Here is a 12,472-nt window from a genome sequence, read left to right on the forward strand (position 1 = left end):
TTGTACGACACGTCACGCACAGGCACCACGTCCAGTGGCTGTACCTGAACTATCAGGCCAGTTTGAGAAAAGTTTCATTTTTCCAGCAGAAAAAGAAGAAACCAGAAAATTCAGATGTGAAACCAGACTAGAAGGAAAAAAGAGCCATCTAAAGACATCTAACAGCCCTGAAGAGCTTTTCATCCCGGGGAAATTTGACCGTGACTCCTCATTTGGGTCAAGTTCTACGAAACACGGCTTCCAGTGGCCTATACAATTTCTAAAAGTTTATATTTATGCAGCATAAATATTGTAATACAGGGAGAAGTTAGATTTACATTTTACAAACCATATTCTATTTGATAAATACCTTACATAACTCTTAATTATTTCATATTGAAATGCAACAAATAAGCAACGTGGCTATAAGTAATCTCCCCTCAGATGGCCTCAACACATGCGCCAATTGTTAACTGATAAGCCTTCAGCACTCTTTATACCACAGGGTATGTTCACCCTGACACACAAAAATCTGAACTTAAACACCCTGTCTGGTTTTATTCTATACTCTAAACTCCTCTTCATAGCAGAGGGGATATTCTCTCCACTCCAGGTATCCTTAAAACTCTTCAACCAAGCACGTTTTCATTTTTAAATGGCTGGAAAACTTCATCAGCACTTTGATATGATGCATTCTCACGAGGAGAGAAGAAAATCCATCTGGCATATTAGGGCCCAATTATTAAACTCTCCTACAATGTTTATCAACATCAGAACTGCTAGTAAAAAATGCCAGTTTTAAATGCCAAAATATACAGCAGCTTCAATACTAATATGCTTTAACATATATAGGTCACTTCATAATTTCAGAAAGCACTGCAATGATTACTAGAAACACATCCCAAATTATTTTGATGAATTGGAAGCTATTTAAGTGCTATTTAAAAGTAAATTTTAATATGCTGCAGAGTTATAGGACACGTTTTTAAGTACTCTGATGCATTAAACCTCAAAATAATTGGAACAAGTACATAACGCTGAAGGAGTGCCCAGGGTTTGCACAGTCGGCCTTTGCCAAAGAGCTATCTGCAGCCAACAGCAAACCAACAGATCTGATCTACAGATTTATGACCTTATCTTTCTGCTGAAGATGGCACCAAGGTTTAACAAGCCATAACCCACCTTCTTTGCAGCCGGTGTTTCTTTTGGGTCTGTTTTAAAAATGTACTTAGTAGCTAGCACAACCAGTCTGACACCCTGTAAACTGGGGGCAGCTTCTATAAACACAAGATCAGCCTAACTAGAGGTTTGAGGCCTTTTGGGAAAGCAGGTATTAATATATCTGCTCTTCTGTTTGTTAGTTTGCTTTGTTTTTTTTTAATTTTTGTTCTGGTTTTTTTAGGGCTCAGATTTGCAAGGCTTTCTGCGATATCACAAAGGGCATAACATGAAAGGGAAAGAGTCAGCCTTGCAGGTCTGGAAGATGGAGCTTTAAGGAAACACACCAAAAAACACGGGACCCATGATGGAAGTGGAATGGAAGTCAGTGTTATTTTGACCTCTGTTTTGACAGTTTTTCCCTCATACTGTTTTTGCAGGCAGGGACATCTGAGCAGGCTGTAGCTACAAGCAGGACTGGGGACTGAGCACAGTACTGGCCCCGCAGACTCTTTCCATTCTCAGTTCTCCTCTTCTGTAGTCTCTGCACTAACCTGCTCACCTCGCCAACTCAACCCGTGAGAAATACCCACAGGAATTACAGACAGATGTCCGTGGCTCACCCTAAAAAGGACACCTATGTCTGGTAACTGAACTGCTCCTTGGTGTCCGTCAGCTGGAGACAGCACACACAGAAACCGAAATTAAAGTGTCAAAGCTATAAAATAAATCCCACTCAATAAAGGTTTAAAAACCCAAAGTGCTTCTATCACACCCCAAACCACTGCGTTGTCACAGGAGATTTTAGAGGCCAAAAGCATAAAAGGGACCAGATAATGATGAGACTAATTAGTGGAGAAGAGACCAAATGGCCTCACTGCTCTGGTCTGTATGTGACCATTGAGAAAGACTAAAGAGTGATGATGACAACATGGGAAGGAGGAAGTCATGGATGATGAACTGTTAGACCTCTTCATTTTGTTAGAAATAACACAAAAGTATTCCCAAGTGCCTCCTTTTCCTTGGAAACAAAAAAAAAAAAAAAAAAAAAAAAAAAGGGGGGGGGGATTCAGACTATAGTTTAGGCACATACTTAGTAATGCCGTTTGTGCTGCAGTGAGAAATTATTTAATAAAGAAAAGAGAGTAAATAAAATATCTGCAGCACAACTCCAGATTTAAATTATTGTAACAGGCCATTCCCATTTATTGAAAACACTGGGCAAATGCTTACAGCCAGGAAAAACAGTATACAGCACATTAAACCATCTGTCTGGCTGTTGTACAGAGACAAATACTGCTCCCTCTGAAGTTTTTTCTGGGGAACGAGTCCAATTATTTGCACCAAACTAAAATTACATTATTGGATATTCAAACCTTAGAAGAGGCACGTGAGGTTTCATGTGCCACCATGGAAATAGAAAACTGGCAACTTTTGTTCCGTTCATGAAATAAAATGATTGTTAGAGAAATGGGTGTAAGGCTATGACAGGATTAGAGAGCCAGCACTGAACACCCCAAGAAGGACGTTTCAAGGGCAGACATGAAAGATGAGACATACAGCAGTCAAGAAACGGGGTGAACTGTGCACGTGGGGACACGGAGGTGCAGTGGAAGACATCGGAGGTCTATGGTAAATCAGTCTAACATAGCTCAGGATGAGATCATAACTGTAGAATCATAGAATGGTTTGGGCTGGAAGGGACCTTTAAAGGTTTTTTAGTTCCAACCCCCCTCACCCCTTCCAATGACCATGGACATCTTCACTAGATGAGGTTGCTCAAAGCCCCGTCCAACCTGGCCTCGAATGTTTCCAGGGATGGGGCATCTACCACCTCTCTGGGCAACCTGGTCCTGTGTTTCACCAATCACATTGTAAAAAATGTCTTCCTTACATCTAGTCTGAATCTACCTCCATTTAGTTTAAAACCATTACCCCTTCGAGCTGTTGCTACAGGCCCTACTAAAAACTCTGTCCACATCTTTTTCAGGAGCCCCCTTCAAGTATTTAAAGGCCACAATAAGGTCTCCCCAGAGCCTCATCCTGGCTGATTTTATTTAAGAAAAACCTCAGAGAAAAATCAATTATACGCATTCACACTCTCACACCCAGATGCATCGGCCAGCTAGTCTGGCCAACACCACTTGCATCCCACAGAGAGGACAAGGGATACTGGCTGTCAGGGCCTCACCACATCTCCTGGCTGCTTTCCTGGAGACAGCCAGCCTGATTTATGGGCTTTATAGGTCTTTTATACTCCACAGGGGTCAACAGTTTCTTTGGCAGGACCCTTTGGCTTCAGTCTTGTTCACTTCACACTTCCAACCTTATAGGCAAGTCTGTTGGTCGATAACCTCCCATCTCCTCATTTTGAGTTTCTTAGGGCTCCTACACTGGGAAAAGGAATGGCAGCAGTGACGTGATGTGACCTTGTTGCTACACTTCTTTCTAGTTTTGGAGCAAGAAGTCTCCTCCTGACTGGCTGCAGCATGATCCTCAATCGCCTTACAGCCAGCTGTGCCCCCGGTTAGAACACAAAACCTGCTTTCAACTCCTGTTCTGCTGTTTCTCCTGGTGCTTACACGTCCTTATTTCATTCAAACTGTTCTTCATACTCCTCTTATAAATCTCTACAGAACTGGCCAATAAAGCTGAGAAGCACAGAAGAAATACAGATGCACTTTTTTTTTTTTTTTTTTTTTTTTTTTTTTTTTTTAAAGAAAAGGAAGAAAAAGGATCATTTGTGAGCAATATGAGTTTGGAAGGCAAAATATTCATAATAATAAATATTTTCACATCTTCTGCATGGAAAAGTACACTGGTGAGAAATACGTATTATAGATAGGTGTGGTGGCATACGGAGATTTTTTTTAAAAGACAACGAAGCAGAGATATTAATAAAAATGTTTACTAGAGACTGTCAAAAGAGCTCAAACTATCTGCTGAAAGACAACACGCAGGTTTGTAAATTAAAGAGATATGTTATAAAAAGCAGAGAGAAGAAAACAGGAAAAAAAAAACCCCAACCAAACAGTTTGCTTGCAATTCATTTAGCTTTGCAAAGGTTAACAACGGTTAGAATATCATTTCTCCTGCGGGTCCAATTATAATGCAATATTAATGACCCCGTAACTTCACCGTTCTGTCCAACCTTTATCCACTGACATTTTCTTTGCTTAAAATAAAATGTTAATGTGTTGCAAAATAAAATAGCGCTAACATACAGCCACGCACGCTGAACACTGATTCCAGAAGGAGCTCCGGGAATCTAACAGCACCTCGAAATGTGAGGCACAGCCCATCTGACCCACGGTAGCCCAAGCTTCTAAATAAAAGGGAAATCAAATCCAGAGCCACGTTTCATCCTGCTCCAATGCCTGATGTTTAAATGCACGGCCAGGTTCCTGGTGTCTCTGTAACGTTGTGTGCTCACAGTCAGTCCAGCCAGTGCCTGTGATACTCCATAAATTCAGCAGTGATGGAGTTTGGCAATCCAGCTTGTACTCCAGTGCCCGCTGGAGGGACTGATTTGCCCTAAATCATCACAAATGTCAGCAAAGAAACTGGGGGGGAAAAAAAAAATAAAAATAAATCTAACGCACACACACACCCCCGCCTCTCTCTCTGGTTCTCCATGCAGTTTAAGGCACAGCTGCATCTTCCAGCAGCACAGCAGAAGAAGGTGTTTAGGATGGGGTTACAACAAAGTGGACAAGGTGGCTTCTAGAGGCTGGAAACGGGCCACAACATCACCAGCAACAGAAAAATTTCCCAAACTGCCTGCAAAACGGCAAAATGAAGAAAGACCCTTGAACGTGCTAACAGAACGTCATTCTAAAGATCCATTTTCCAGAACAAAGTCTCTTTTTGTGCCCATTACACTCAAAGAATTGATACATATCTCAGTTTTCGAGTTAGAGACCTATATCTCAAACTGTCTTTAGGCTTCACGGAAAAGCATTTTCACTGCCTCTACTTTGTGTGCAAATTTTCAGCCAACTCTATCTCATTAACATCACAGGGGGCTATCAGATATTACTTATTTATGGTCTAACTTGGATTCAACTGTAATTATGAAATGCACCCTAGAGCATTAAAATGCAAGCGTTTCAACAGTTTCCCCTACAAACAGCAGAGATGAATCATCATGCTGCTCTAATACACCGGTTATTTAGCAAGTTACAGTGACTGTAAAATAAAATACTGGGAGAGGAACTTAGAAAAAAAAAAAAAAAAAAAAAAAATCAAAGAATTTTTAATGCTTAGTTGGAAAACACCAATAAACTGTCTTCTCCCAAATATACACGTTCTTATTCCTCTGGCATGTGAGGATATGAAATAATATTGCAACATTACTTCTCAAGGAGCTCCGTGTGATAGCAGTGAGGGAGGGAAGGAAAAAAAAATCCCTGTTGACTATCTTCAATCTGCCTATCTTTTGGGCATGTATTTTCAGCTGCATGTGCTGACTGAGATATATAATGCACATATCTTCTGCTTCAAACTGTGATTCTCTTCCAATAATGGAACTGAAGGAATCGCTCATATTGAAGCTTCAAACTCTCCTATGCAGGCGGGTCTGGGTCTCTAAAGAACTAACGGGTAGTATTTAAAGCACAGGTTGCTCTTAAACCATTAAAAAGGAACTAAGGAACCAACTGCTTCCCTGTTTGTTCTCCTTATAAGTAATTACCCTGCCACAGAGATTTTTAGAGAAGACCTTGAGCAAGATAGATTCAGCAGAACAAATGCTGATCCAGGAGTAAACACTTACCCCGTATCAATGGAAGGAAGGTGGTAGTTGAAGCCTGGTGTTCACCTGGGATTGTATTAAAGCACACTCTGCTCTGTAAAAGCTACGTACTAAAAAAAAAACCCTAATATAAACCACTTGTCTGAAGGACCCATCTGGAGCTCCTTGCTTTAAATAAATTTAACATGGAATCTAAAGATTATTCCTATTGCTCATTTTAAAATGGGCATAATATTACCTACTTTAAAACAGGTGGTAAGATCTGGAGTACTGTTTATTCCATGTATATCCCTCCTGAAGGAGTTTTCCTTATTAAGTATTGGTTTATATTTGTGGAGTATTAATGCTTCCTAAAATAGAGGCTAACACATTAGATTTTGAAACCTTAAAAGAGTGGCCTGCTATGCTTCAGGAGATATTTAACCTCCTGCTTAGGGATACACTTTTTTTGGAGGATGGAAGAGGAAACAAGTGTTAATACTGCTTCTGTTGGTTCCAGCTTCTAGGGAATCATCAGTTCAATTCACACTAAGAAATGAGCTTTACCAAGGAGTTCACGAAGGGCAGAAGGGTATTTGGCTTCAGTTGTGCTGAAGCCTCTACGTTTGTATTTAACTTGACGTATTTTCAGAGTTCAGTTTAAAATCAAAAGGCGTTACCTAAAAGAGTCCGAAATCAGTCCATGCCTAACTCTTTACAAAAATCACTTCCTTAATTTATGATTTGTGTCTGACGATGTGTGAATATCTGCAATTTCTAGAAGTCACACGTTATTTGTATGATATGGTAACTGAGATGACCTCTTCTATACCATTTCAAAAAGACTCCCCCAGCCCCAACCTCCCTTTCCCTGCATGCATGCACAGGCCAAGATGCATTTGGAAAGATAGGCAGACAATTTTCTTAACCTATTTCCTCATTAAATACTGTAAACATAGCAGAGATTTCCATTTTCTAGGCTGTGATGTAAGCAGGATGTTTAAGTAAAAAAAAAAAACCCAAACCAACAAAAAACCCAAACACTATACTGAAAAACAAAAGGCAAAGATCTTTCCTAAAGAAAAAAAAAAAATTTAGCTGTCTTAAATGAAAAGTACCTGAAAAATGTCACAAAGAACTGTACCAGGTCCATAAAGTTGCTGTGTTGTGAGAATGCAATCTGCAAAAGAAAAGCAAATGCTTTCTATTACTTACTGAAAAGTGAATTGATATTCAAGATGCACTGCTGTGGGGATCAAAAAATTACAATGAAATAAATATTTAGTTAAGGCAATTAATATTTTCGAACACTGTTTTGAAAAAGCACTGAAATACTCTGAGGGAAAATAAAAAAAAAACCAACCACACAAACATAACTTCACAGTATTTTGAAATCATATACCCCAAGAGATTCTAAACAAGTAACATTTCTCTCTCCCAACAATGTTCAAGGAATAGCCTTCGGTGTACATTAACTACCCGGGAGAAAACATTAGTCCAAAAAGTTTGAACACCGAAGTTTCACAGAGCTAAAAATAGAGCATCTTTAATTACCGTAGACACAGCAACCCAAAGTACAACATTAAAAAGTTTAAAACGCATGCTCCTAATCAGACAATATTCTTACATCAAAATCTCCTCGAATAAGTCACTTACACCGAGAGCAGCAAAAAGGCATGAAACACAGAAGATAATAGATACTGTAAAAACAGTTACGGCATTCATCTTAACTCACTTTCCTGCAATCCCCTCAGACTGCAAAGAAAAGTGAAAAACAACTGAATATTTTGGACAAAAAACAGAGGGAAGAAGCGAACAGGAAATTGGGAGGTGGTTAGAGGCAAAAGGAAAGATTAGGGAGCCTGGTTAAAAATAACAAAGCAGAGGGGAGACAAGCCAAGAGAAAGGCAACTTCTGCAATATTAGGAATCAGAAGTTCTTTCCAGGTACCTCCTATTTCCTCTGACTATCAATCTCAGCACCACAACAGGGTATTAACTCTTTCATGAAGTAACAGAATTTATTTGAAAACTAAACCGAAACGTGCACTTACAAAAGCTTTCCATGGATATTAAAGTCACTTAAGGCATCATTTGCTGGTTCTTTTTTTTTCTTCCTTCATAAACTGCACGCTGTGGCAAAACCACAAATCTCTCCTCCCAGCAACAGTCACATTCCAAAAATTATGAATATATATAAATGAGTTCTTGCTTGGATATCTGTTGCTCACCTTCTATTATAATATTTGCTTTAAATATCCATTGTAACTTGGTATACAAGCTGACCAAAATAATTTTCTTATGAATATGTTGAAATGTTCTTAAGTTGAAAGCTCCTTTACAGTGCAGAACTTCTGTCTCGCTGGAAAGCTAACTTGAAACCTGCAGACCAGATGCTTCTGACCTCAATATTACTGCCTACAAAAGGCAAGAAAACACATAGTTTTTTGCTGATTTTTTTTCCTTATAAAGTGCTTCCCAATAGCTTTCTGTTTAGAAAAAGAGAGCGAGTACGATTTCACTTTTTTATTTTAAAATTCAGTGCATGGTAACTGAGGTGGTTTTATAGTCGCATAATTATTCTGGCATTTTTTAAGGCAAAGAATTTTCTTACTAAAATATCACATCCCAAAATACAAACATGTAATATATCCAGTATATAGAAATACAGTCCAGGAATAGCTACGATGCTGACTATAAAGATGCATTTCAAAACAAAGACCCTATTACGTATCAACAGCCTATCTTCAAAAATCCTTTTGTAGGAAAAAAATTAAATAATTAAAAGCAAAGAAAACGTCAACAGGCCAGTCCTCTGCAGATGATCATTAGGACCAGTTTCTATGATGGAAACTAAAGCTTGCTCCAATTAGAAAAAGAAACAAGTATATGCTAATATTAAAAGAAGACACATTCTATGAAAAATTAATGAGACTGCAAACTCATCTTTAAACCGTTACCAGAGAACGGCTTCTCATTTTTTGATAATTCAAGTGTAGGAAACAAATAAAACAAGAGAAGGATTAATTGGGTTTGTTTCACAGAGCAGCACTATAAATGCTTTACCAGTGGTGACTCTTCTGCCTACCTGTTGGAGCTCTTCTCTTGCAAAGGCCAACTGAGGATCTGTACCTCATACACAGATTATAATAAAAAATAAATAAATAAAAGCAGCCTAGGTTGGTCTCTGCAATTTACTTCTCACAAGCTGAAAACACTTTATGCTATTAAAGCTGACCAATCTGTGTCACAGGCAATTTAGTATCATAATTGTTAATGGTTTGCTTACTTAAAGCTTAATTTCCCCTAATGTAATCTGTTCCTAGAACTTAATTAATTCAGTTACAAAGAAAGTTTGGTTAGAAATAGCTGTGAAAAGTAGACTGTTCATTCTGGATATAGGAAAAATATGGCACAAATTTCTTAGCAGCATGGATTTTTAATTAAGTTTAAACGACAGTAGAAGATTCATTTACCCGTTCTCAAAAAACTCATTTTGTACCAAAGGAATAAGCAGGGTGAGTGCAGGAAACCAGCGTGTACCTGGGGCTGGGGACAGGGTCATCCTCCAGGTACTGAGCAGAACTTCAGCTCAGCTGCAAAATGAAATTGCCACTTTGGTTAACATATGTGTTCTTCAGAGATGTTTTATACCACGTTCTTCAGCATAATGCTGTATTCTTAAGTAGCGAAGATCAAAACGGATCAGAAAATTAATTACGTTAATCCCGGAAAATATTATAAAGCTTGTGTCTATCTGATCTGAAAAGGCACCTGAAGAAGCACATCAGCCTATCAAGCTTTTTCTAATGCCACATCATTTGAAGTATCAAACAACTTGGGCTGCTTTCCAGATGAACAAAAGTAGTTGGCTACGTGAACTGATAAAAATGTATAATTAAGAGCTTTACTTTCTTCATCATTCGATTAGCATAAAATATTAAGCCACGATTAAAATGTGGCTACCTCTAACTAGCCAGCATCTCAAAAGTGGGCTACTTTTGAAATCAGTACACACGTATTCCAAAGGAGTTAACGGCAAGTACTTGGCCACAAAATATCCTGAGTAAAGGAAAAGCAATTTGAAGCCAATTGACACCCAATTGACATTTCAGTAACAGTTGATATTTCAAACCCAAAATACTTCTGGGCTTAAACTACAGCCGGTGACTGATATAAATTTTGACAAACAAATTGGGACGATTCCATACCGGGAATTGGTTTGCATTAGTACCTGAGTTTGTGCTTCAAGAGAAAAGAAACTTGAGAATCATTTCAAGAGAATAATTCTGTACAAAAATGGGTCCAGCTGACTCTTAGTTCAACTTATTTTGAAACGTGTTCATCTTAAGCCTGTAAATGCAACCGTATCTGAAGTTATTTAAGCCTCCATTCTTTTGACTTACTCGTGCTTTGAATTCATTAAAAAGTACTTGACTTTCACACAGCACTAAGAAAAATTATTATCATCAACCCAATGAGAAATTATGTAGAAACATTTTTTTTCATTAAATAGAGCAAGGAATAAATTCAAGTAACTCCTCTCACCTATCATAAACAGATTTACAGATAAATCATCACAACGTAACTCCTTCCACTTGTGCTGGAAGTTACTGTTATTTTAGAGAAATTGAAGCCAAACTATTACCCACAATGGGGACGAGGCAAATATCTCTCCAAACCCAAATAACTTCTAATATTATACAGTACCAACACCAATATTGTACATAATATTAGTACTCCTAATCTAAACTTTTTAACTGAAGAACTGCTAATGTACTGAAGAACATTTTAGGTATGGCACTTTTGTAACATAACTTGGTATATTTTCGGTCTCTAAATGATTAAGAAAACATGAACACACGGAGAAAACACCGTTTCTACAGCTTTTTTTTCCCCACTCACAATTCAGGATTATTTAACATGCCATATATTTGCCTTTTTCCACTACTGCACGAAGTGACTAAATTCACATCCGTGCTGCTTGTCTTTCCAACCCTACTTCACATTAGGGACAAGAAAAAAGGAAATTGGAAATGATATTTTGAACAGGACACACTCCTAGAATACAATAGTGAAGGAGAGAAAAATAAAAGTCTAATTAACTTATGAAATCAGAGATGTACAACAGAGAAGGCACAACGTGAAGCAGGCTGCTGGAGCGTGGCGCTTGCTGTGAATTCAGAAGATATCAAAGGTCCCTATTGCTAGATCCATTAACCTCACCTGGCAGGTGGGAGAACGCTACAGCACTCGTGTTTCAAAAGTCTACGGGACCACACAGCACTGAAAAACCACAGAAATTCAGAGATTTCAGGCTGCTTTGCTTTTTATTTAAATAAAGCTCCAGCACCAAAGTTAACGATGAAAAAAGCAGCACGTAAGACTGAAAGGCAATGAGCTCTAAGGGCTTGCAAAGAGGTAAAGCCAACAGCCAAACAAGCTATAGATGACATTTATGTACATCTTCCTCTATTTTCTCCTCAGCACTTCCCCTGTCTCGTTCTTTTTTCATGGTTAGAGGCAAGGATTCAAGCTGACCTTGGAGAACGCAGACAACAGTAACAGGATGCCGTGGCCTGAATGCTGAGTGCCTGCACTTCTGTCAAAGGACCAGCTGAAAAACGAATGGGTTTTAAGTATTCCTGAGCGATGCCAAAGTCATCAAAACATCCATTTTGCCCTCTATGATAGCGACGTGGGGAAAGGCTGCTCTTCTGCTCAAAAGAAACATCGTTCCCTCTTTCAGTTCTCCTTTAAACACAAATATAATGGGCTTCGGTCAAACACATGGCAGAAAACATGTATTGCTCTTGGTGCTCTTCACTCAACAGGAGCAAGGAGCCAAGTCCAACAGCCTCGGCGCTGAGGTTTCAGGAAAAACCAAGCCAATTCAGCTCCACCACCTAAAAGGTGGTCTTGGCTCTGCCACATGCTGCTGCTGCTGCTGTTCTACGAGTTCTGTGAACATCTTTAATGAGCCAAGGCAAGTCATTAAGCCAGAAGAGAGCTAACTGTAGGAACGCAGGGGTTTTTTGCTGGTATTTTTGAGCTGACCCTGCTGACTGAGGGATGAGGCAAACTCAGCAGCAGCCCAAGGGAGGAGCAGGGCAAGGTGACCCTTTTTGGGCAGGTGGCTCTCAAACTGTCTCAGCGGTGTTAGCTCCCAGGGTAGCTTTTCAGAGGGAAGAATCCATTCATCTCTACAGAAGAGATTTATGGAATACAAACACAGATTAAGACATCTAAATACAGAGGGATGTGCCTATCATTGCTTTACACTCAACATGTGCAATTCCGTTGGCCAGTGTGTAGGTGTCTAGTACAGGATTACCTGAACAGTTCCATACCCAAGTCCCCATCTAGAATGGGACGTTAAACACCCAAGGCACATGAAGACATCTATTTGTAGACCCCTACATTTAGATGGTTTCAATTTCCATAGTTCATCCTTGCCCTTGGTTTCACAGATGCACTAGAAGCTCTGTTCACTGCCTAAACAGGGGTAACCCACTGCCATTCGGCTGCCCCAGAACATCTCACCCGGCCTCCAGCTGCTGCTCCTGAAGGACATGGGCCTCTGACAAGTCCTAGGTCCTATCTG

General features: G+C 39.3%; 1 protein-coding gene across 1 annotated transcript in view; it reads right to left on the reverse strand.

Annotated features, from left to right (window-relative positions):
- ATRN (attractin) overlaps positions 1-12,472 on the reverse strand; it is a 154,521-nt gene that overhangs the window by 33,572 nt on the left and 108,477 nt on the right. Inside the window, exon 26 of the mRNA XM_026846890.1 lies at positions 6,988-7,049. Coding sequence (XP_026702691.1) covers positions 6,988-7,049 — 62 coding nt within the window. The remainder of the gene's footprint in view (positions 1-6,987; positions 7,050-12,472) is intronic.

Source organism: Athene cunicularia, assembly GCF_003259725.1.
Source record: "Athene cunicularia isolate RWA chromosome 4 unlocalized genomic scaffold, athCun1 chr4_part1, whole genome shotgun sequence".
Lineage (NCBI taxonomy): Eukaryota > Metazoa > Chordata > Aves > Strigiformes > Strigidae > Athene > Athene cunicularia.